Source organism: Suricata suricatta, chromosome 3, assembly GCF_006229205.1.
Source record: "Suricata suricatta isolate VVHF042 chromosome 3, meerkat_22Aug2017_6uvM2_HiC, whole genome shotgun sequence".
In the NCBI taxonomy this organism is placed as follows: domain Eukaryota; kingdom Metazoa; phylum Chordata; class Mammalia; order Carnivora; family Herpestidae; genus Suricata; species Suricata suricatta.
This window is the reverse complement of record NC_043702.1, coordinates 85,406,331-85,433,023: the sequence shown is the minus strand read 5'-3', so window position 1 is coordinate 85,433,023 and position 26,693 is coordinate 85,406,331. Positions and strand designations below refer to the sequence as shown.

The following is a 26,693-nucleotide window of genomic DNA, read 5'->3' as shown; positions in this document are numbered from 1 at the left end:
CTTCTTCATGAGATGCAGGCACAAAAAATGCCCTGAATGCCTTATTTGTTACAGGGCTCCAGCCTAAAAGTAGCGTATTAAAGAGGCACAAACTGGATTGGGCAGTGGCCCTTCTTGCTGAATTAACAGCCCTAACTAAACATTTAAAAATAATCTTTTTAATGTTTATTTTTGAGAGAGAGAGAAAGAGAGACAGATACAGAGAGACAAAGAGAGTGTGAGCAGGGGAGAGGGAGGGAGAGAGGGAGACACAGAGTCCAAAGCAGGCTCCAGGCCGCGAGCTGTCAGCGCAGAGCCCGACGTAGAGCTCAAGTCCAGAAACCGTGGGATCATGACCTGAGCTGAAGTCAGATGCTCCACCAACTGAGCCATGCAGGTGCCCGATTCCTAGCTAAACATTTTGAAAAAACCTTAGGGCCAAGATATTATTCAAAGAGCCGATAAACTTGTGGCGCTAGAGTTACAACAGCTCCCAGAGCTGAGGACCTCCTCATACTCCTTTCAAGCCAGAACCAAGAACTCTGGAATACTCTGTCCCCAAAGGTCTTCCTTCACTGTAAACAATCAGGGCACTGGAAAAAGGAATGCCCCCTGCTGAGCCCATTGTTTTGTAGACTTCCACCTATTAATCCACCCTGTTTTTCCATGGGGGAAGTCTTTAAAATTTTTACTGTCAAAATAATTACCAGCATTGACCAGGATTTCCAAGGGATTCTCCTGTAAATTGCTCCTCATGATACCTCTAAATTAGCAAGAGGGAATGAAGATAAAAATTAATGGAGAAGGTTCTAGATGGCTCTGTCGATTAAGCATCCAACTCTTGGTTTTGGCTTAGGTCATGAACTCACGGTTCATGAGATCAAGCCCCATGTTGTGCTCTGTGCTGATGGTGTGGAGCCTGATCGGGATTCTCTGTATCCCTCTCTCTCTCTCTGCTCCTCCCCAGCTTTCACATGTGCACTCTCAAAATAAATAAATAAACATCAAAAAAGTCAGTAGAGAAAAAATAAAACAAAATAAAATAAAATAAAAGCCTATGTAAACACAAAAACTTGTCTGAAGCTCTTCTTTTGGGAATTACCTAATTTAATACAAAAGGCACAGTTCATTTCACAATAGATATGTTTAGGCTGCATATTTATAAACTTTCCTTCTCTGTTTAAGCAAATTCACATAGTTCCATAAAATGAAATTAAAGGTTTATATTACAAGGTATAGTTTTAAATGAATTTTATAAAATGAATGAAAACTCCTCAACCTGGTCATAATAATGTTTTGCATTGCAAGATGATTCTACTGACTGATTACCATTTGGATACATGACAATTTCTGAATTTACATTGGGAGGCATTAGGAAGATGTCTGTACGAAATTAGGACACAACTCCTGGCTTGGAACTAACTAAAAATCAATATACTCTGCAGAAGATTATTACATCTTGGACTTGTATAATATTAAATATTTGGGGATACTCCAAAAAAAAATTGACATTTTTGGTGCTACTTAGTGTTTTTGTAGGAAATCTACATTAGACCTGATGAGAAACAGGGACAGAAAAGCGTTAATTTGAAATGTATACATAAGATATTGAATTCATTTCAATTGTATCACGAGTTGGATGGCAGTTAGAGATCTCATAATGTGAGTGAGAGAATCAGTGATTACAAGGAAGCAGAAGGTGGAGATGGAAGTTAGAAGAGTGAACAGCATCTTACAGAGAAGTTAGTGGCCCTGTGATGATCTATGGCAAAGCTGGAGGAACTAAGAGTTTTTTTGGAATTTCTTCTGCTTTTTTCTTAATTAGCATCAGGATTGGGAATACAACTCAATTCCCCAATTTTCCCCAATTTTCATCTATATCCATCAATGGTCATATTAGAGAGGCTAAACTGATGAATAGTAAATACCAGCTCACAAACATATATCAGTATCCAGATAACAAAGCACTTTAAGTTGCCATATTTAATTCTTATTTTCCTACTAGGGATGAATGAAACAGACAAAATTGTTCACATTTTACAAATGCTGCTTTTGAATGTCAGATGATAGTTGTTCACACTTTCACTAAACAACTAGTAGGATACTAAACTAGAAGTCTACCCTAGGTATTCTCACCTGAATTGCAGGCTTTTTTCTTTTGTAGTCCTTATGCTAATGCTTACTTTGTGCCATATTTCTTTTTGTGATAGTAACAAACAGATTTTGCTGAAATCCAGATTTGGAGAAGCAGCTTTAAATCTCCCATAGACTCATTAGAGAGAAGATAAGCTTTGGAATTTGGAGGCTATAGAGTCAGTCCAAGAAGCAATAAGGAGCAATGCTGGGATTCAGATCTAGGTCTGTTGGGTTCTAGAGCACATTTTTATAAGTATGATGTAACTACTTAAAACTACCAGGTTTTAGAGGATTGTTATTTTGGAAATAAAAGTAAAATATAACTATCTAAAATAATGTATAATGGTTTTAGGACAACAAACTGTTTAAAGAGAAGTGATGGAAATCATGGTGGATAGTAGGAAGTCTAAAACAGAAACCTAAGATGAAAAATGACAAATAATATTATAGCATAGTTTATCTATAGAGCAAAGTGATGTGGCATACTTTCATTTGGGTGGGCTAGTCTATGTGTCAACAACTGCCACTAAAAATAAATGTCTGATTCAGCATCCTATTTTACCAGAAGTTATCTGACAGCTTGTATCAATTGTAAATGATGTGCATTAAAACAAGATTGCTCTCCGTCTGCTAGAAGTGAGGCAGTGGTTTCTATTATAACTATATTTAGAAAGAAAATGAGTCAGTTACCTAGAGTGGTGAAGTGTACCGTGTAGTAAGACAGTGAACTATTAAACAATCAAATTCAATCACTATTGAAACTTAAAATCCTGAACTACCAAATTATAGATGGATTTTTGCAGTCCAGACTGTCAAAAGAGAAAAGGACATGAGAGAAAATAATTACAATAAATAGCTGTAATATAACAATTATCGTGTTTGTTATAAAAATAGCAACTTTTATCTGTATAGACTTCATTTAACAGAGTTGCTTCTGCTAAAATTTATTACTAATCAGGAACACTACAGCAAGAGTTTTGAGTTCAAACCTGACTTCATTAATTAGTAACTGTGTGACATGTAGCAAGTGCTTTTTCTACTTCAGTCTCCTGATCTCTGTAATGGGTAAAATAAATAATGAATATCTCATAGGCTTTTTTGAAGACTAAATAAATGATACAAGCAAATAGCTTATAAAATAGCATGATATAGTAAATGTATGATAGAGTAAATTAGTTATCATAAAAGACATAGTGCTTACTGGCATTTTGTTATAAGTACTTTTAGTAGTGCAAAGTTGGTTGGAAAAATGGAGCATATATAGGTAAATAATAGAAGAAAAACGTTTCTGATCAGTAATTAATCCTGACATTTTTGTGTTTTCCCCTTCATTTAAAATCAATGGGGTTTTCCCAAAACTACACCAATGGCTTCTATTGCACAGTTTTCCAGGATAGCCACAAATAATTGAAGTAATTGTTTGAGCACAACCGCGCTATCATTAATCCTGCACTACATGAGATAGTAGCCTGCAGGAAAAGACCTTAGAAGAACAATAGTAATAGAATTATAGTTGTTATGTATTAAAAGAGAAACTGTCCTTTCTAAGGACAAAAGTTTGAGATGTCATCATTTGATGTATGAAAATTGATAACAGGAAACAAGTTCAACATCGACCAGGTTCAAATGTTGAAGTGAAGACAGGATTTGGACACAGATTGGCACAGAAGAAGTTATCACTCCTTCTCATTTCCTCCCCCCCCCAATATTATCAAAATCTAAACAGACAGAAATTGTTGCTTACCGAGGTTATTAACATTATATACATCACGGAATTTGGTTCCCAGTTATATAAACTCTTAATTATAGAGTACCTATATATCATTTGGAATATGCATACATACTCCTATTCCTATCAAATGGTATGTATCAATACCTATTCTGTGGTGTGGATTTAAATCTTTTCTTTTATAATTGTACTATCTTTAAAAAAAATGCCCCTTTTTCTTATGAAGAGATAGGAGTACCAAGTAAACTCCATCATCCTGACATGGTAGAAATGATAATAAAGAATATGTTATTTCTGAATTTAAAAAGCTACCTTTGGGGGCAATCAAGTCACACCAAGTCTAGAAAAGGACACCTGATGAAGGATTCCTCATGCATTGGTGGGTCAGCTAGTCCTCAGTTGTAACCAAAATGTGACTCTGCTTTCTCTAATAACCCCTCCTTATGTGATTGCTCCCTCACTATTCTCATTGCCAGCCAGTCTCACACTGAGATTTAACTGTGTGGAGAAAGCACAGTTAAGGATCCATTGTCCCTCTCAATTTCTAAAGCTATTTCCTTCTCAAACTGTGACTTAAATGGTGGGAAAAGTGCAGTGGAACTACTTTCCACTCCACAAGAAATGTTAGTGTTTACCTACTTCCTTTTTCCCAGCTCATAGGAGCTCTTTTATGTTTAAAATCAAAAGTAAATACCTCCTTCAAATGCCAGCATATTAACAATGGCTGACTATGCAAGGGGAAATGGAGCCCATCATTATACTCAGAGTAAAAGATGCAGGGGAAGATTTGTCATTGTAAGTTATACATTTAGGAAAACCATTCAACCACTCTTTAATTGGGCCCCTGTGGCCTTGCAAGAGTTCATGATGCTTTCTAAAGGTGCTTCTTTCCTATTTAGGGAGTAACTATGGCAAGTAGACTTAAGCTCATCCAGAATTCATAGCCTAGTGGTGTACAGAGAGGACAGAAGCATTGTTGGAATTTGCACCTGAGTGAAAATGTGGAAGTCCTAGGTGTCAACACTACTGAAGAAAAGATACAAGTATTCTGAAATGAGGCACCTATTTCCTGATGGAGTCACAATTATAGTCACATAATCACTTATGAATAGTTTCTATTTTCTACCTTTTCCAAAGAGTAAACAGGTTTTATTTTCAGAGCATTAGGTTTATAGAAAAATGAGCAGCTATAGTTTCCATACCTCCTCTTTTTTCCTAACTCATGGTTTCTCCTATTATTAACATCTTGCATTACTGTGTTACCCTTGTGACCATTAATGAAACAATATTACTGCACTGCCACTAACTGAAGTCTATAGTTTACATTAGGGTTCATTCTTTGTGTTGCGCAGTTAATTATTTGGATATGGCAAATCTATAATGACATGTGATCACATTACAGTATCAGATAGAATAGTTTCACTTCCCTAAAAATTATAATTTATTCTACCTGTTCATCTCCCCCTCACCCCCTGCCCCAACCTCTGGCCACCACTGATCTTTCTGCTTTCTATTTTTTTTTTCAGAATGCCATATAGTTACTTCCTTTAAATTTTTAGAACAAACTTCCTGTGTGTCATTTCTATTTACCTTCATGGAACTAACAGATATGCAAACCCATAGGTGCCCACGTTAAGGTATAAAATTACCACACTGCATATTACCAAGTGCCATTTTCCACAGGGCTGAGTACCCAGTCTTGTGCATGAATGGTAATATACCTTATTTTAACCCCCATCCTCCCTGTTTTAAACTCATGGGTATACCGTAGTGGATTAAGACTGTACATTGCTTTCATTTGAACCCTGATTGCAACACTTACTGGATTTTTGACTATGGACAAGTAATTTACCTTCCCCAAGTCTCAGATGCAAAAGAAGATAGTAGTATTAATTACATCACAAGATACTCAGAAATGAAATTGATCAGTATAGAGGGAGTGCTGAGAATAATAATTGGCCAAAGTGAACAGTCAGTTACGCTGTTGATACACATTTCTTTCTTTCTCTGTCACTCAAAACAAATGGTCCCTATCAGAACTGCAACATCTATTCTGATGATGCATAAAACACAAAGAAAATAAGATAGATAATACAAAACTAGTTAATTTGCTCTACTTCTCCTTATGGAACAGTAAAACAGTTTAGTCTTTAGGTAAATGATGATAGTGTGACTTGAAGCTCTGGGGTACTTGAGTCCATCTATGAGAACATGCTCAATAAAATAATCTCCATTATTGCACAGATGGGCTCACTATGTGAATTCCATGTGATATTCATTATCAATCCAAGCAAGACAAATGGGCAGAGTAGGACACCCTGTAAAGAAGTGCACAATCATTTGTTGCAGGTAGTTTATATATGGTCCTACATTAGAACACTAAAAATATTATAATGAAAAATTTATAATGTAAAGATCTTTCCAATTCAAATCTTTAATAAAACTACCACCTAGAAAATGTCATAGCCTAGATATAAGTTTTGAAAATGACTATCAATTATAGTCATTTTAAGAAAAGATTTTGATCCTTTAAATTTACTTACAATATTCTTGGTTAAGTAAATATTCCTAATTCATTGGTGAAAAATAGGAATTTGGTTTTAGTCACAATTAATCATATGTTAGCTGTTAATCCTATAGATTACAAAATAAAGAAGTTTTATGAGCTATTCAGCATTATTCATCTTAATATAATTATTTTTAATAAAATATATTTAAAATTACCTTCTAATGTTTTTAGTTTATTTATTTTGAGAGAGAGTGTGAGCATGAGTGGGAGAGGAACAGAGAGTGGTAGAGAGAATCCCAAGCAGGCTCCATGCTGTCAGCACAGAGCCTAATGTGGGGCTTGAATTTACAAATGGTGAAATCATGACCTGAGCTAAAACCAAGAGCTGGACACTTAAATGGACCAAACCACCCAGATGCCCCTAAAATTATTTTATTTAATCATGAAAATTTAAGTTTTCTGATAAGTGGAATCTGACATATGAAATAATTTTACAAAAAAATAAGAAAAACAGGGATGGCTTAAAAATATTTGCTTTACTAAGTAACCTCAAATGTATGTATTATTAATCTGTTTATCTTACCTTTGTACTTGTCTTTGAAAAATAGAAACATACACAGATCCAAAGAGTAAGAGCATTTAAGGAAGGAAGAGTTGCTAGTAGCTAGTTCTATTTCTCACTACTAATTTCTTTATCTTCAATCATCTAAACCTGCTCGTCTTATTTATTGAGAAGTCACTATAGATCCATAAAGTATCTTTCCCTGTGGAATACACTAGGACTTTCTCTATAAATTTAGCATGCTTCAGCATGAAGAAAAAAAATACATGCTTGTTAGTAACAGTTTGAGTAATTGGCTTGTTAAATCACCACAGGTATTATCAGTGCAGTTTTCACTGTCATCCTTGTCATCAGCATCATCATCATCATCATCACCATCACCATCTCCTCCATTATCATCCTTATCTAGTGTTTGAAGTGTTTTGAAAAAGAACATCAAAGTATCCATCATGAAGAACATGATTTGCTCTCAAATACAGTAATCTGCATCCCACAGCAAATATCCCCATGGTACTGAATCAATACATCTCTCTCTCATTCTCAGTGATTATGTTTTGCTACTTCCAGTTCTTTTCCTAACAAAAACTTGATTATATTCAGAGAGCCATCATTCCCGATGACACTCCCCACCATTACCAAATTGCACATGACTGGGGGAAATTGAATACACTTCCAGATCTTGGGGTGGACTCTGATTAATACAAAGCCAAACAGTACATGGTATTTTCCAGCAACTGGACTCCTCTAGGTGTGAGAAAGCAACTGTATTTAGTCCATTCAAACTGAAATAATTGATTTATAGTGCATATTAAGCGGTCAGATTCCTTCCTTCTTTCCTTCCTTTCTTCCTTCCTTCCTTCTTCTGAATAGTAAGCAACTTTCCTCAGTTGCAAGTGGCAGCAGACTTATGACCAAGGGGAAAAAGGATGTAGCTGTGGATGGCAGAGATATAGAAGGAATATGGTCCTAAATATGTCAATGCGGCACCAATTCAACCAAGCCTAGATCCAGACAAGCTTGCTCTTCTCTGGCCTTCCTATAAGTTAGAAAATGAATTAACATCATTTAAGCCAGTTGGGGCTAGGTTTTTTTTAGTGTCTAAAGTATTTGAAAACACACTGACCATTATTATAATATACTTACACTGTTTTAAATGTCTTCTCTTTCTTTTCTACTTCTAGTGTTATGCCCACAAATAATCCATTATGTATTCCAATCTCAGATTGAATTTCTACAAACATTACATTTATTCAAGGTATGTTCCCAAACGAACAAGCAAATCTATGGTCTGGTACTAGTAGTGAGACCTTAAGAAGAATAGAAGAAAATAAATAGAAAAATAACTATCATTCAAATGTCTGAAAAGAGTTTGAAATATAGTTGGGGGTATTAATGGTGTTTCCAGACTTTCCGGAGAAGAGGATGTTTAGGCTCTAGGCATTTGGCACCAGTTATTTAGAGAAATTGACCCAAGATGAAAATGCCTATTATTTCATTTACTGGCCAGGGCATAATGTACTTGTTTCTCTGATTATATGTTTACCAAGGCAAACTTTTAATAGATTATTTAGATTTGTGAATGTCTCAAGAGGTAATACAAACCTAATGAAAATAATTCAATCAAGGTTAAAATTATAAACCTGAATTCTAAGCTTTCAGGAGAGTGTAAAAAATGGAAAAAAATTTGAATCCACTCAATTTAAAATACCTTTCAGAAATTAGGGCTTTCACATGCTATCCTCTTCTACATTAAATTTGTTAGTAACCAAAAAGAAAAAAAAATAAAATCAGATGGTGGCAATTATGGCAGAAACTCATAGCTCATACCCTTTCCTTTCTAAAATGTGGAGTGGTTGACAACTTCTCAATTAGAAACCATATTTTCTAGCCCTCTTGTCTTCAGATGTGACCAAGTGACTAGATATCACAAGTTGAAATGTAACTGAAATAATGAAAGTCATTGCTGAGCTGGAATTAGAAAAAAAAAAAAAAAGCAGATTCCTCTCTCTGGTCAAAAATCATAGGATTCTCAGACCCTAAAGGATGTAGAAAGCACAAGATGGAAGGAGCCTCCATCTTTGAATCATCACAAGGAGAAAAGCTGCTTGATAGCTCAGAAAGAATGCATTGGAATTGACCTTGAGCAATAAAACAGAAAACAAATCAACAAAATTTATTCTGCCATCCCCTGAAATTTATGCAGTATTACAACAAATTCAAAAATTGGTGGCACAAGTACAAAAGTACCTTAATAAAGTTTAGAATACATTAAATACAATAACATTATAAATTAATAACATTGAAGGGGTGCCTGGTGGCTCAATCAGTTAAGCGTCCAACTCTTGATTTTGGCTCATGTCATGATTATATGGTTCATGAGATTGAGTCCCATTAGGCTCTCTCCCTCTCTGTCTGCCACTCCCCCCCACTCAATAAATAAATAACTATTTTAAAATGCATAACATTGGCATCATGGTTAAGGCAGCGATATCAGGGTAACTATTGTTCAGGCCTGAAAATATTAAAGGTTAAAAATACTTGATAAAAAATTCATCTGCAGTATATTGGTAAATATATTAGAAGAAAAAACAAGTGCTTTTTGACCCTATATATTTAAGGGGAGAAGTTTAAAAGTATAATATTAGTAATTGTGTTAGTTATTACATGCTTTCTTCAGCAAGATGTCATGGGGAAAAATGCGTATAGGTTAGATGGCTGGTTGATGGCCAGAAGTGAAAGGGAACAGACCAAGTCCAAAACTGAGGCCTTCCAGGTTTGGAGAGCTAGTTGTTTCCAGGACGAGAATACTAAGAAAAAATACTGGAAATGCTTTGCACAACAAAAGCCAGTTAAGACTTCTCAACTGAGGAGAAGAGTTTCACCTTCAGATAAAGGTGCTTTCTTCCCATTGAAGCATTGTTTTCAGGCTTCAAAGTGACCATAAATCAACTGAAAGAGAAAACCAAGAGAGTGAGGTGCAAAGAAATAATTTGGGTTTGATAATTATTTCTAGAATATAACTTTGAATGAGTAAGGATATTGGTATATAGAAGTGATGGAAATCAAAGAAATCAAAATTCTACTTATTTTCAAGGGGCTTTATAACCTCAAAAGCCATGAGCCTATCTTATAAAATTCTTTTGTCTTTTCAAACCTTAAAACAACTTGAAAGGAACAAGAAACAGTCTGTGAAATATATAGAGTCCACAGGGGGAGGATACCCCATTGCCAGCTTCAGATGTAGTATTTAGCACAGAAGACTAGAAAGAACCTCCCTGGGGAAGCACAGGTAAAGAACAATACACAAGGGGAAATGTTACAGGGAAAGAAGTAGCATCTAGACAAGGGACCTTCTAAACCACCAGGGAAGAAGGTCTTTCCCTTACTTTCCCGGCAGGATTTCATTATTTCTCCATGCCAATAACTATTGTGTGTCTCCAATCTTCTATTTTCTAGATGATAATTTTTGTTGTTATTCTATCACTGCTACACTGGTTTATATAGAGTACAGAGGGGACAGTGGGGAAGATACCATGTCTTCTGGTTCAGAATTTGCTGTATACATGGAAGCACAGAAGGACATGATGGAGAGGACTGCACATTACCTGGATCGTCCACTTTGACCTTATGTAGTGTATTCTATGTATGAGAAGAAGGACACATAGATATTTGGTAGTCAGAAGAGAAGACTGGGACAGAAATGGCAAAGTATTTATTCAAAATGCATGTTCCCATTTCTGTAATGTGGTGATGTTATGGGCAAGAAACTGCCTTGCCAGGTGCTACATTCCCTAATTCCTTTGCATCCAACTTGTGTATAGATATTCAGCTTTTTCTCCCTTCTGCTAGTTGAGAACAGAATATTCCAAGGCCCTTTGAGATTTTGTAGCCACAAAATGGAAGAAACCCTGATCCCAGGATAATCACAGGAAGGAAACTACCCACCAACCCTAACACCCTCATCAGATTCATACGGTATGAAATATAACTTGATGTCTTAAGTTTGGAGTTTATAAAAGCAACTACAATTATCCTAATACAGTTGTTTTGAGAGTACTGTATTGATATTTCTTCAAACTTAAGTGTATATCCTGTCAAAATTCCATTGGTCTTATGCAGTCATTTTTAATTAATAAATTAAATTATATACACTCAAAATATATTTTCAAATTGAGTTCATAATACAATAAATGATTTAAAAAATAAAATATAATATTTTTGTTTTAACTTAAAAAATGAGAGATCTTAGAAATTCAGAGGCTTTTTTTCTAGGAAAGTTTTATTTGTTTTTTAAATTAATATAATTTATTTTCAAATTGGCTTAAATATAACAGCCAGTGCTCATCCCAAGTGCTCTCCCTCAATGCCTATCACTCATTTTCCCTTCTCCCCTCCCCCTCCATCCACCCTCAGACTGTTCTTTGTATTTAAGAGTCTTTTGTGGTTTTCCTCCCTCCCTCTCTGTTTGTAACTATTTTTTTCCTCTTCCCTTCACCCATGGTCTTCTATTAAGTATCTCAAAATCCACATATGAGTGAAAACATATGGTATCTGTCTTTCTCTGACTGACTTATTTCACTCAGCATAATACCTTCCAGTAGTATCCATGTTGTTGCAAACGGCATGATTTCATTCTTTCTCGTTGCCAAGTAGTATTCCATTGTATATATAAACCATTCTTCTTTATCCATACATTTTCCATAATTTTGCTATTGTTAAAAGCACTGCTATAAACATTGGGGTACATGTACCCCTATATATCAGCATTCCTGTATCCCTTGGGTAAATTCCTAGAATTGCTATTGCTGGGTCATAGGGTAGTTCTATTTTTAATTTCTGAAGAACCTCCACACTGTTTTCCAGAGCAGCCACATCAGTTTGAATTCCCACCAACAGTGCAAGAGGGTTCCAGTTTCTCCGCCTCCTTGCCAGCATCTATAGTTTCCTGATTTGTTCATTTTACCCACTCTGACCGATGTGAGGTGGTATCTCAGTGTGGTTTTTATTTGTATTTCCCTGATCATGAGTGACATTGAGCATCTTTTCATGAGTTTGTTGGCCATCTGGACGTCTTCTTGGGGAATGTGTCTATTCATGTTTTCTGTTCATTTCTTCACTGGATTATTTGTTTTTCAGGTGTGGAGTTTGTAAGTTCTTCGTAGATTTTGGATACTAGCACTTTATCAAATATATTTGGATATATCTTTTTCCATTCTGTCGGTTGCCTTTTAGTTTTGTTGATTGCTTCCTTTGCATTGCAGAAGCTCTTTATATTGATGAGGTCCCAATAGTTCATTTTCGCTTTGAATTCTCTTGCAGAGGCTTTTAAAATCACTGTAGAGTTGCAAACACTTTAGACATATTCCACATTAAGTTTATGGAATGAATTACTTATTTAACTATAACTTCAAAATAATTAGACTCCCAAATCTAAATTCCATTTTTAGACCTAGACTGAAAGCTTCCAGAAAGTAGGACTATTTTAATTTTATATGTTGCTTTTTAATCTCATTTAATGCCATACTAAACCAGATATATAATGTAATTATAGAAATTTACTAATACTTTGGTTGCTGATAATGTTATTATAACCTACATTCATTATGAAGAACAATAACAAAATATTTTGTTTTTTGCTTTTCTCAAAAAACATTAAATTAGTTTAAAATAACATAGGGGCACAGTTTATGAGCAGTTGTTTAAGCACAAGTTTTTTATTCCATGTTTTTTCTAGTGTCACTGAGAAATTATTGGAATATATAATTATAAAGGTTTAAATCATGCAGTGTGGTAGTTTGATTTATATATATTGTAAAATGTTACAATAGATTTAGCATATATCTACCTATCTTTCATATAAATACAATTTAAAAATAAATTTAAAAAATGAAAAAATATTTTTTTCCTTGTGATGGGAACTCACAGAATTTACTCCCCTAAGAATTTTCCTGTGTCTCATACAGCAGTGTTAGCTATTCTCAGCATACTGTACATTACATCACCTGTAGTTATTTATAACTGGAAGTTTGTATCCTTTGACCATCTTCCTTCAATTCTCCCATCTTCCAACATTAGCTACTGGTAATCACAAATCTGATCTCTTTTTCTGTGAGTCTATTTTTTTTTTTTTTGCCTTTTGTTTAGATGTCACATATAAATGAGTTCATATAGTAACTGACTGCCTTTGTCTGATTTATTTCATTAGGCATAATGTCTTCAAAGTCCTTTCATATTGTCACAAATGGTAGGGTTTCCTTGGTTTTTTTCTTTAATGGTTGAATAATATTCCTCTGTGTGTGTGTGTGTGTGTGTGTGTGTGTGTGTGTGTGTGGGCATGCAATGCAAGTGTATGCCTGCATGTGTATATCACAAATTCTTTGGATAAAAATGCATTGATACATTGATAGACACTGAGGATCTTTCTATGTCTATGGCTATTATAAATAGTGTTGTTATGAAGACGGAGGTAGAAATACAGGAAATGGAATTACTGTATCATATGGTAATTATATTTTTAATTTTTTATTAACTTCTATACTGTCTTCCATAATGGCTTGTATCAGTTTATATTCCCTGTATCCAGTTTAAAATCACAAAGGTTCCCTTTACTCCACATCTATGCCAGCATTTGCTATTTCTTATCCTTTTATAATGGCCATTCTAATAGGCATAAGGTGATCATTCATTGCGCTATTAATTTGCATTTTCCAAAGAAATAATGACATTGAGTGCTTTCTGTAATTGTTCTGTAATTGCTTTCATAGAACTTCTTTGGAGAGTGTCTATTCATCTTTATATAATTTGGATATTAATCATTAACCTCTTATTGGATATAGAGCTTGCAATTTTTCCCCATCATACATGTTGCCTTTTCACTTCGTTGATTTTTTTCCCATGCAAAAGCTTTTTATTTTGATACAGTCCCACTGGTTGGTTTGTTTATTAATCTATTTATTTATACAGTTGCCTGTGCTTTAGATGTCATATTCAAAAATGAATTCCCAGTACTTACGTCAAAGAGCTTTATTCCTGTTTTCTTCTAGGAGGTTCATAGGTTCAAGTCTTACACTTAAATCTTTAACCCATTTCAAGTTAATTTTTGTGAGTGGTGTAGGATATAAGTCTAGTTTCCTTCTTTTACATATGAATATTCAATTATCCCAGCACAATGTATTAAAGGACTGTCTTTTTTTCCATTGAGTATTCCTGGCTCTGTTGTCAAACATTAGTTGAACAAATATGTTTGAGTTTGTTTCTGGGCTTTCAATTCTGTTCCACTGGTCTATTTGTCAGTACTATATTCTTCTGATGACTATAAGTTTATAGGATACCTCGTAATCAGGCAATGCAATGCTTCCTGCCTAAACACAATTTTTACAAGTGATTACAGAGACAATTACCACACTAAAACTGACAGAAGACCATATACCCTCAACATTTGACTTTTTCCTTTTCATGATTAAAAAAATTTTTGAGTAAACAATATTTGACACTGTAAAACATCCAACTTGACCCTAAAGCCAGGCCAATTTCTCCCCAGTCAAACCACTGTGAATCTGGCTCAAGGGAAAATATCAATTTTGGATCAATATCCTGCAAGGCTCAGCAGTCAAGCAGAACAAAATATAACTCAGCATAAAAACTTGTTTTTTTTTATTTCTTATTCTTTTTTTTTAGTTGAATATGATTATATGACCTACAGTAAAAACCTGAATTTCTGTTATTTATGAAAGAGTGGTAGCATACAAGGGGGATGGTGTCAAGTATTTACTTTATTGTTTTTAATTTTTGTCCTTTCCCTTGTGTGTCTACAAACCAAGATTTTCTGTTGTCGTTTCTTTTTTTTTTGAAATAACATTTGTGCCTGACCCACTGTTTACCTCATAAACTTCAAATAAATTACTGCTTAGTGTTTTGTTTATTGTTTAGAATGTATGGTGCTGTTTTTAAAACTGTAATACTATATCTTCTGATTGTAATATTTGATATTTAGTAAATAATCCTTCTATACTCCATGCTCCATTAGAGAATGCATATCATTATCTTTCATCCTTTCATTGTACCTGAGTGACATAGGAAATCTGTCCATATCTTTTCAAAAGCAATATCCTTGGTTCATATCTACTTCTTGCTTTCACACAATTCTATGTAAGAAACAATTAGAAATAATTTTAAACTACATGGAAATATAAAATTATTCTTTTCTAAGAAAGACATAGATTCTTCCAGTATGCAAACTATTTTCTGGCAGAGAGTACAAAAACTTTCATGTCACTTGAGAATTGTTTTATAAGTGAAACAATAATTTACTTAATGCTACCCTAGCAGCTTAGAATATTCACACAGATTGCAAAAGCATTGGAGAATCTGAATAGAATAAAAGTTCCCATCAGTTTCTTAAAGTATATCATTAAAGATAAAAATAGGGATACTAGGACTGTTACCCAGAGAACTCCCAGCCCAATCTCTTCTTTGTATCACATAAAATGTTACTGAAAAAAATGTCATTTGTCTTGAAAAGAAATAAGAAATATATTCCTTGAAATGAGTTTGAATGGTTTTGGCTTAAAGGAAATGAAAGCATTCTCCTAAAAAAGGGAATAAAGAATTGGAATAATTCTTTGGAATATTTGTCCTTATTCCAAACAAGTTAAGGTAAGTACAAAAAGATTCCCTCAGTGCCCAGGAAAAGAAAAAAAAAAATCAAGGAATTGTACTTATGAGAGAACTATTATACGACAGGGTTTTAGTAGATGATGTTGATTCTTAGTCCATTTTTCTTTTTCCATCGTTGCTTGGTCCTAATTTCACTCTTTCACATGTCAATGATGTCAATGTTTAAAAAAGAAAAAGTGGCTCTTTTGTTGTCCCATTTCAGGTAGGCATCGCCCCATTTCTGACCAAGAAGACATGAAAGTGTGTCTGCTTTGGATCACATCTATACCCAAGGGGGAAAAAAACACAATGCTTTTGGTTTTCTTGTTTCTTTTTTCTTTTGAATGGAGCATCATGTTTCTACACAAGATCCCTAGAATTTCAGTTGCCATCTTATGATGACAAGAGAATTAGCCTGAAAACCATGCACCAAAAATCATCACAATAACATCACAGTAACATCGCAAAGAGGAAAATGGACACAGGTCCTTAATGATATTGTTGTGCCACTAAAATTATCAACTCATGGGCCATCCTGCATTCAGATTTTTAAGTAAAATAATAGTTTACTTCATAATTTCAGCTTTACCTAGTGATTTTTTTCCTACTCCTTTGAGTGGACAGTGTTAATCAGAGTGATAATTCAAAGAAATCCCTTTATAGAGAATGGTCTGAAGACTGGGAAGATATACTAAATATATGTTTATATAAATTATATACTAAATATATTTACTATTTATATACTTTATATAAATTATATACTAAATATAATTACTATAAATAAAACCATAAACTCAGTAATTTGGAGATAAGTTTAACAAACATCAAAAACTTATAGAATAAAAAGAGAGAGAGAGAGAACAGCAAAGAGGGCAAAGAGAGATGTAAAATTTGCATTATTTTGAGTTATTTGTTTTATTATGAATAATGCAAGCTAAGAGCACAATGAAAGTTGAGTCAACACGGTCATTGTAAACTGGTCAATTTGGACAGATGCCCATTGTTCAGATAATTATGAATCTAAATTTTATCTAAGATTGTTGGACTCACTCAGAGAAGGTAGTAGTGGTGTAAGTAGGAAATCAACAGATATTTAGATTGATTATGAAGAGATAAAAGAGTAAATAGAGCTAATATTATAATGGATATTCACTTGACCTTGTTTCTAAGATTAGAAAACACATTAACAAACTTTAAATTCAAGGAGCACTTGGGTGGTTCAGTCAGTTAAGCGTGTGACTCTTGGTTTCAGCTTAGATCGTGATCACAGAGTTCATGGGTTTGAGCTCTGCATTGGGCTCTGTGTTGGCAGCATGGAGACTTCTTGAGATTCTCTCTCTGCCCCTTCTCTGCTCACTCATGATCTCTCTCAAAAATAAATAAATAATCATTAAAAGAAGAAGAAGGAAATTTTTTAAGTTCAAGATCTCCAAGAGAAATTTTAAAGCAAGTCAAAACATAAACTCAATAGAATGATTGTTGAAGATATTGAAATATCTCTGTTCTCTGAGTTTTCTTCTAATCAAGAGAAACATGCAAAAAAGATTTTGAGGGAAACTAATTTCACATCATTTTAAAGAAACATTTTTGTGGGTATGTATAGAGAGTAGTTCTTCCTCAAAAAAGTTAGGACTCATAATTTGCAACCTATAAAAATGTGAATATAAATGTCAGAAGATTAGGGGCAATTAGAATTGCAGATGAATTATATGACCATCCAGATTGATATTTCCATTAGGACAACAAGATCATAGAATGACATGTCTAGATGCTTCCTAATGCTCAACCCATAGCAACTTTCCATAGCAAACATCTGAATCCTCAAACTAATAGACAGTGGTTAGTTGTAGGGATGCATCTATAGATTTAATTTACCCACAGTGCAGTCTGAGGGTAAATTAACAAAAAAGGTCTGCAACAATTCTAATTATGTCCTGTAAACAAATGAATCATGGAGCACAGGCTCTAATTTAAAATCTAGGCTAGCTTTGGGAGCCACCTGACAGAATTGAGAAACCCGAGACCTACCCCAAGATCTCCTTATTGCAATAGCCCTTTCCTGGGCATAGGCAAACCTACCTCATTTTCTGGCTTCCCATATTCACACAGAATTCTAAATTCTTAGATTAGAATTTCATAAGCCCATCCTATTCCCTAATCTGTTAACTTTGACTCTATCTCTAATTTCTCATCTATGATTAGTTTCACCAGCAATGGGGATCAAGGTAGGTGATGGGAAAAAAGTATATTAACTATTCAAATACTGTCAATCACTCCTGTGTGCCCTCGACTTCAAGACTTTTTCCTCCTAGCAGTTGGCCTGCTCTTATAGAGAACAAAGATGATCCACTTTTTCCTCATTTCACACATGACGTCATGGATTCACACATAAATCCTGCAAATCACTCTGCCATTCATTCTCTACAAGTCAAAAGTCCATCTTACATAGAAAAGTGGTATACATTATACACAGGAAATATTCAATACCTGCTCTTCCTCATGACAGGGGAGACTTCCCCGTCCTTCAGGTTACCCATCTCATACAACTCTGATAAGATTGGGTTTTATACATGGTACCACACATCCTCCAAAATAGATTTTTTCCCCAAATTCTCAATTCAAAATTCATTACAATCACTAGAAGTGAAAGTTAAAAGTAAAGCCAAGTAAAAGAGTTCTTTTTCAACGCAGCTTTTGAAGAAGTAAGGCAAATCTCCCTCCATTTCTATGGCTATTATGCTCAAGCTCTAAGAATCAAGTTTGAATGTTAATATATTCCAATGTTTGTAGAAGTTACAAGAGAATGAGACAAAGATATATCACTCAGTCCATACACTTAGCAAAAGGTAGGAGAAATTTCACTGGTGGTACATGTCTCCTTTGGTAGGTCATGCACATGTTCTAGCTTTGCTTATTCAAATAACTCTGGAGCAGTCCCAGAAGTAAAAGTTAAAGGAAAAACCTACTGTTTCTTTCCTATTAATCCTAGCCAAACTTCTGATCATAAAAGAAAAGTATAAGAATATATTTGAAAGTGTTCTATTCCAAATAGGCCTATATTTATAAAAGAGCAGAGCCCTGCTTTCTCTGATTTCTTCAATTCATGACTGTAAAACTGCTAGAGACACAGAGCAAACTCAAATGAAAAATTCCAAAGAACCTATTGTGATAAATGATACATGACAAAATTACATTTAAACAGTTACTAGGCCCATAGGAATCCTGCAGAGAATAAGTGAAAACAATATGGGGGTTTTCTACTCCTAATTCCTTTGACAAAAATGACAAAATATGGTTCTTTCATGTAATGATAGAGAGAAACAGGAAGCTTGAGAATATAAAATATGTTGCTGTTCAGAAAGAGAGATGGTATTCACATATATTATATTCAAGATTGACAGCCTTATTTAAAAAGGGTCTCTGTATCTTTGTTTTTAAGAATGGAGGAAGATAAGATGGTAGAATGAGGGGATAATCACAATAGCTTTACCTCTTAACATTTTTGACAGATAAGACTTGCTAAAGGCTAATTTTAAATTTGGTTAGCAAGTCCAGGAAAAACGTGCAAGCAAATATATTTCTAAACATAATTCCAAAAGAATGTTGTTAGCACATTTGTAAATTTCCAATTCTTTCTTACTACCCTTATCCAACAACCCAAACAAATCAGTTTAAATACAACTTTTTTTACTAATGTCTTTTGAAGCATCACTGCAGTCAGATTGAGTCAAGTACCATCTGCTGCAATACAAATAGAGCTACATTCAAGAATTATATTACACAGCCTTCCTAGCAAAGTTCTTACGTGCAAGCTGTTCTTGTCAAAATCAGAACCATTGTGATGATGCATCTTAATATTCAATCAGACTTTAAGTAAAGAGTGACGAAAGTCCACATATGGATGACAGCTGTTTCTTCAGTAAATATTTTCCTATTTATTGAATGGAGGCTTATGGCAGTTTAGAATATGTTCCATCAGACATTTCAGCCTGAACTGCTTGGGGACGATTAAAACAGTAACAAGGATAAAATTTCAGTTTTCAAACCTTTGCTACAACTTACATCTGAAAAAAGCAACAGCTCTTCCAATTAAAATTGTACACTATGTCAGCAATGTGAAAGTATCCTTGCCTAGTACTCACTGGTGAAATAACTGAATTTTTAGGACTCTATATAGTTTTTGCCCCTCCCACTCAATAATAATACGACAGCATCTATAAAATTGAAGCATAATTTATATACTGATTTTCTAATCATATGAATAAAGTTGGTGGGAATTTAAACATTTACGATGATATTTGACAAATTGTGAAATATTTAAAAAGATTAATGAGCTTATTAGCTAAAAGAAGTTCAGATATGACATCTTTTTAACCAACAAAGTGGCTTGCAAAGTTAGAAAGTTAAAAAAAAAGTGAAGACGAATACTGATGAAGAATTCCCTAACTCCATACTTATATAATATTTACATATCACTAGTTGGGGGCGGGGAGTGCTTTCAACTAACAAAGATGACCTTAATGTTTTAGTAGTACCCATGAACACAAATCATTCCCTTTTTATAAATCCCAGATGTGTTGGACGTAAGTTTGTTAATAGTACATCTTTCAAGTAGTATTTCTAAATCTTGCTAACTACAAGGTCTACTGCTAAGGGAACCTAAAGTTCTCCTCTTTTTAACCTAACCAGGTTCTTTTCTGGTTACCCCAAAGCAATTCTGAAGAGAGTGACAGGCTAGGCCAGCATTATTAATGTGTTAAAAATTGGTATTCCCCATGTTCTGCGTGGTAAATTACTGCCCTTCTTTTCTCCCTGCAATGCAGTTTTCAACATCAACATTTAATAATACTTTGAGCCTGCCATCTTATATTCCACATCTCCTGTCAGATGCTGATCTATTAAATATTTTTGGACCTATTATTTTTTAATGGAAACTATTTCATATCAAGCATCATAAAAGAAAACTTCTTACCCTGCTATTGGATCTACAGCTATTGCCTTAGGATTATGAAGCTCCAGGTCAATCAGGGTGACACACACAGACCCATTGTAAGTACAAACAAAGATCCGGTCACTGACATGGTCCACAAAGTAGAGATTTCTGGTAAGCCAGTCAATTGCCATTTGTTGCACATCTGAAAAAGACACATAAAACAACAAAACAACACATTGCATTACAGGTGCAAATTTAGTATCATAAGATAAAGAGTATGCAAGTCTGCCCAAACCATCAGAGAAAGCATTTCAAAAGTATAGATAGTTTCATGATAAAACTACAAAAATAATTTCTTGCTAGGCCAAATAGGTGATTTAATTATTCTATAAAGTAATGACTACCTTTTGATACCATTCTTCTTGCTATTCTAAGGACCAAGAATGATCTAAACAAATGGACAAATGATTTCTAAATCCCAAAACATAACTATTTACAATAAAATCTTTCTCCCAATTTTCTTATTTATACAAAATAGTTCACTCAACCCAATGTGAAAACTGATTCAATGATGCAACTAAACTCTAGTAGTAAAAGGAATAAACTTTTTATGAATCTAAGGTAAATTTATATTTTCAGAACCTCTTCCATTAAATAAAAGGGAGTATTGGAAAAGGTGTAAAAGTAGATCTGTAAGATCTTTTGTTTACAAACCATACCCAAAACTTGGAAATTAAGCAAAAGGAGTGGTGATATATTTTTCAGTGGCATGCGTATGCATTACAAAACAGGTCTGCTCCAATATTAATTTTCTATGAGAGTATTATCTGATAGTATTTTCTGTGAAGAAGTAAATATTCTACATCCATGCTGTCTAATAAAGTCGCCATTAGTCATATGAGTCTAGTGAACACTTAAATTGTGGCTAGTGTGACTGGGAAACTAAATTTGTGTTGTATTTCACTTTAATTCACTCAAATATAAATTTAAAATTTTCGGTAGGTAGTTAGTGGCTAATAAGGGATAGAGCAGCTCTAGGAGAATGTGTCTGTGTTTGACTTGAATATTTTATATTTGATCAGACCTATGTGCTGTGAAATTTCATGCTAATTTGTGATATTTATCTTGTAGAAAAAATAACTCCAAAGGGTATGGTTGTACTGCCCTGTGAGGCATTAACCGTTTTTATACTTACCTACAAATTTTATTTATCCATTTTTTTCTTAAAAATGCATGTAATTATCCAATTCTACTAATGCTCTTATATCAGCAATACTGGGCTGGTTACCTCAATAATTCCATAAATAAGTTTCTGGTTTATATTTATTCTTGAGTTTTATGACAGTCATGTTTTTATCTATCAGAAATTATACTTTGATACCTTTTTGTTCTAACTTACTATGGATCTCTGATTCATTGACAAAGTAGAGTTTCCCTCTGCAATCTGAACCTAAGCATTCTTCCTACTCTATGCTTCCAAATACTTCCTTAGTAACATGCTGTTTCAGTGAATGATACCCTTTCAACAGAAAGACGAATATAGATACGTGTGTCATTATTGTCACTCGTAATGGTATGTTGTCAAAGCAAGGTACAGAAAGTAGAAACTTTGTGGGAATTTCTATCATGCCTTACAAGGACAAGCAGAAAGTGGATATTGCAATTCATTGGACAAACATTTTCAAGCTATCGATTACAGTTTCATTCCTGAATTGCACAGTCTTTATGGAAACATAACCATTTAAATGTTTCACAACTACATGAAGCTTTTCTCAACAAGTTCAGCAATGAGGATTTTTAAAAAGCTGAACTATTTCTCTGTCTCCAGAAATCTGGAAATATATGTTTTGCTTGTTTTTTAGTCTTTTATATTATTATATCAACTAGAGCACAGAACCCACTGTTCCAAATGCCATTTTAAATACCTGCGGTTCAGATAAAGTAGGTGTCAGAATCCATTCAATGACCCATCTTTCATGCTAGGCATGCAGTTGGTGTAGTCTATGCGATTGTAATTTCAGACAAAAGAGCTGTTTGACAGCATTCGCACACCTTTTTCAACTCCGTATCATTACAGAAAGATACTCTGCTACTGAAACAATAGGTATTATTAACAACCATCCAAGTTTGAAGCAACAAGGTCTCAGGAAAGAACCTAATAATTAGCCAAACACTCAGTAATTGTGGGGATTGGCTTTGTTTCCTTTTCTCATATTTGAATTTTCTGTCTAGCTTTAATGTAATCTTTTATTAAGATTGGAGGCAATTAGACAAAAAGTTCAAGCAAGCAAGCTAAAAGATACATCGATAGATAAGTAAATAAATTTGGCCGGAATTACGTACACATTTAAGGAGATAGGTGAATCTTCTAGATAATGGATTCAGTATTTCATCTTAATTTTGCTGAAATATAACCAAGATCATAGGAAATTCCTAAAGATAATTATCATTTTGTGACAATATGAAAAATATCCTAAACATTCAGTTCAGAGCCTTATTACTGTCACTAGAACAAAAATTCAAATATATTCCTATTATTATATATTCTACCCCTAGCATCCATTGCCTCAGAATGTGACTGCATTTGGAGCTAAAGTTTTCAAAGGGATGATTAGATCAACGCCATTAAGATGAACTCTAATCTAATCTGACCCTATACTTATAAAAAGAGGTTATGGCATACAAAGAGAGATCCCAAGGACCCCTACACAGAGAAGAGAGGCTATCTGCAAGCCAAACAGAGACCTCAGAGAAATCCAAACCTGTTGAATCCTTGATCTGGAACCTCTAATCTTCAGAATTGTGAGAAAATGAATTTCTATTGCTTGAGCTACATTGTCTGTGGTATATTGTTATGGTACTCTACAGAAAGGCATTCTTACTCCAGTATTGTTTAATAGAGTAGGCCATGCCACAAAATTATTGAGAAAAAAGTCAAGACCCTGCTAAGAAAAAATATAAAGGGATGCCTTTATATTTTTTTCAATGTCACACTGAACCACTGTCTAATAGGCACCTTCAAAAACAGTTAATTTTCCTAAGTAATATAGCTTTGTTTAAGTTACAATTTAATATTGATTCAATCCAATCTCTATGAATTTAGATATTAATTTGTACATTGATAAAATTGTCAATATTTTTGTCCAATAGAGATGCAAATGATTTTTATCGGGTAGTAAAGATAACCCCTTTTTATTGGCCAGTATTATATTAACTGGTTTTGTAACTCATTTTACAGTTTAAATTAGCATGTTTTTATTTCACTGATTATAAACTCTTCAGTCTCTTCTGTGCTCCTTTGAACCAGGTTTACTATCCTTCTGGTTCTCTCATTAGTGAGCTAAAAGACTCCTTAACATGTATTACTATATATTGTATGGGCCATGTTTTTAACTTTTTGAAAGTTATACACTAAAAATATTTTCCTCTTGATTTCTTTTTCAAATTATTTGCTATGTATTCTTCAACTAGCCAGAGATAGAAAATACAAATGTCCACAAGAATGAGAAAGATAAAATAAATGAACAAAACTTTATGGAAGGAACTATGACAAAACTGGAAGATAGCCTGAAGTATACATTTACGTAAAAGGGCAGGCTCAATTTCAGCTGATTGTTGTGACATAGAAATGCTTCAATATTTCAAAGGAGTAAAAAATATAGCCTATTGCTGCCTGTAAGAAAGAACCACTTCAGCCACATTGACTGAGAGTGAAGGGATAGGAAAAGATATTTCACGCAAAAGGAAAAGATAGAAAGCTGAGGTAGTAATGTTTATATCAGACCAACTGACTGTAAAACAAATGTTGCAACAAGAAACGAAGATGAGCATTACATAATGATAAAGGGCAAATTCAACAAGAAGATGTAACACTTGTAAATATTTACACACCCAACATAGGAAAATCTAAATATATAAAGCAAATGTTGACAGATACAAAGGGAATAATTTATAGAAAAACAATAATAGTAGAGAACTTTAATAGTCCACTTGCATCACTGGATGTCTAGACAGAAAATTAATGAGAAAACAATATCCTGAACAACTCATCAGACCAGATGAACTTAACAATTCTCCATGCTAATACAGAATACGCATTATTCTGAAGTGTTCATGGAATATTTTAAAGGATAGATCATATGTTCTACTACAAAATAAGTCTCAAAAAATTTAAGAAGAATGAAATTATATCAAGTACCATTTCTGACCTTAAGAGTATATAATTAAAAATCAACTAAAGAAGAAAATTTAAAAAAAGAAAAGAACACATGGACACTAAACAGCAAGCCACTAAGACAATCAATGTGTCAAGGAAGATATAAAAAAGTAAAATGTAAAAAAAATACCTGAGACAAATGAAAATGGAAACACAATTTTCTAAAATCTATGGGACATAGTAAAATCAGTTCTAAGAGGGAAGTTTATAGAGATACAGGCCCACTTTAAGAAATAAGAAAAATCTTAAAAACAAAACAAAAACCTTTTAATCTTATACCTAAAGGAACTAGAAAAAAAATCCAAAATCAGTAGAAGGAAGGATTTGAGGATTAGAGCAGAGGTAAATAAAATAGAAATAAAAAACAAACAAAAACAATATAACAGATCAGTAGAACCAAGAGCTGATCGTTCTTTGAAAAGATCACCCAAAAAACAGGGGCACCTGGGTGGTTCAGTTGGTTAAGCAACCAACTTTGGCTCAGGTAATGATCTCATAGTTTGTGAGTTCAAGCCCCATGTCAGGTTTTGTGTTGACAGCCGAGAACCTGGAGCCTGCTTTATTTCCCTCTCTCTGTGTCTCTCAAAAAATAAATTATATTTAAAAAATTTTTTAAAAAAGACAATGACAGAGAACAAACAGGGCTGGTGGAGGGAGGCAGGTGGGGGATGGGCTAAATGGGTGATGAGTATTACGGAGGGCACTTGTTACGATGAGCACTGGGTGTTATATGTAAGTAATGAATTACTAAATTCTACTCTTGAAACCAATATTACACTATGTTAACTAACTTGAATTTAAATGAAAACATTTGAAAAGAAATCACAAAAAAAAGATAAATCTTTAGCTAGAAACCTCTATCTATTCTCCCCAAAAAGTAGAGTAGGAAGGGAAATTTCCAAATTCATTCTCTGAGGTCAATATAACCCTGATACCAAAGCCAGATAAAGACACCACTAAAACAGAAAACTATAGGCTAAAATTTCTGATGATCCTACATGCAAAAATTCTCAACAAAATATTGGCAAACCCAATCCAACAATACATTAAAATAATTATTCCCTGTAATCGACTGGGATTTATTTCTGTGATGTAAGAGTGGTTCAATATTTGCAAATCATCAAAGTGACACATCACATCACCAAGAGAAAGGATAAAAAAAAATCATATGATCCTTTAAATAAAAACAGAAAAAGCATTTGACAAAGTGTATCCATTCATGGTAAAACCCTCAATAAAGTAGGTTTAGGGGGAAGATATCTCAACACAACAAAGGTCATATATGAAGATCCCACAGTTAACATCATACTCAATGGAGAAAAACTGAGACCTTTTCCTTTAAAATGAGAAACAAAACAAGGATGTCTACTCTCATCACTTTTATTCAGTATAGTACTGGAGGTCCTAGCCACAGCATTCAGACAGCAAAAAGAAACAGAAGCCATTCAAATCACTAAAGTAAAAAATAAAACTTTTACTATTTGCAGACAAGAAGATATAATATATATATATGTATATATATATATATAATAAACAAAAACAAAACAAAAAAACACTAGAACTGATAAATGAAAACAGTAAGGTTGTGGGATACAAAATCAGTCTACAGAAATCTGTTGCATTTCTGTACATTAATAGTGAAGCAGCAGAAAGGTAAATTAAGAACACAATTCATTTACAGTTACATCAAAATCCTAAAATACCTATGAATAAACTTAACCAAAGAGGTGAAAGACCTATATTCTGAAAACTATAAAACATTCATGAAAGAGGGGCATCTGGGTGACTTAGTCCACTGAACATCTGCCTCTTGATTTTGGCTCAGTTCATGGTCCCAGAGTCATAAGATCAAACCCTGTGTTGGGCTCTGCACTGAGCATGGAGCCTGCATGGGATTCTCTCTCTTTCTGTCCCTTTCCCCCACTCGGGCCCTCTCTCTCTCTTGCTAAACTAAATAAATAATTTAAAATTTTA

General features: G+C 34.0%; 1 protein-coding gene across 1 annotated transcript in view; it reads right to left on the bottom strand.

The window, feature by feature from the left end:
- Window positions 1–26,693, bottom strand: part of LRP1B (LDL receptor related protein 1B) — a 1,807,041-nt gene that overhangs the window by 894,137 nt on the left and 886,211 nt on the right. The window contains exon 7 of the mRNA XM_029933319.1: window positions 20,543–20,705. Within this exon, the coding sequence (XP_029789179.1) occupies window positions 20,543–20,705 (163 nt within the window). The remainder of the gene's footprint in view (window positions 1–20,542; window positions 20,706–26,693) is intronic.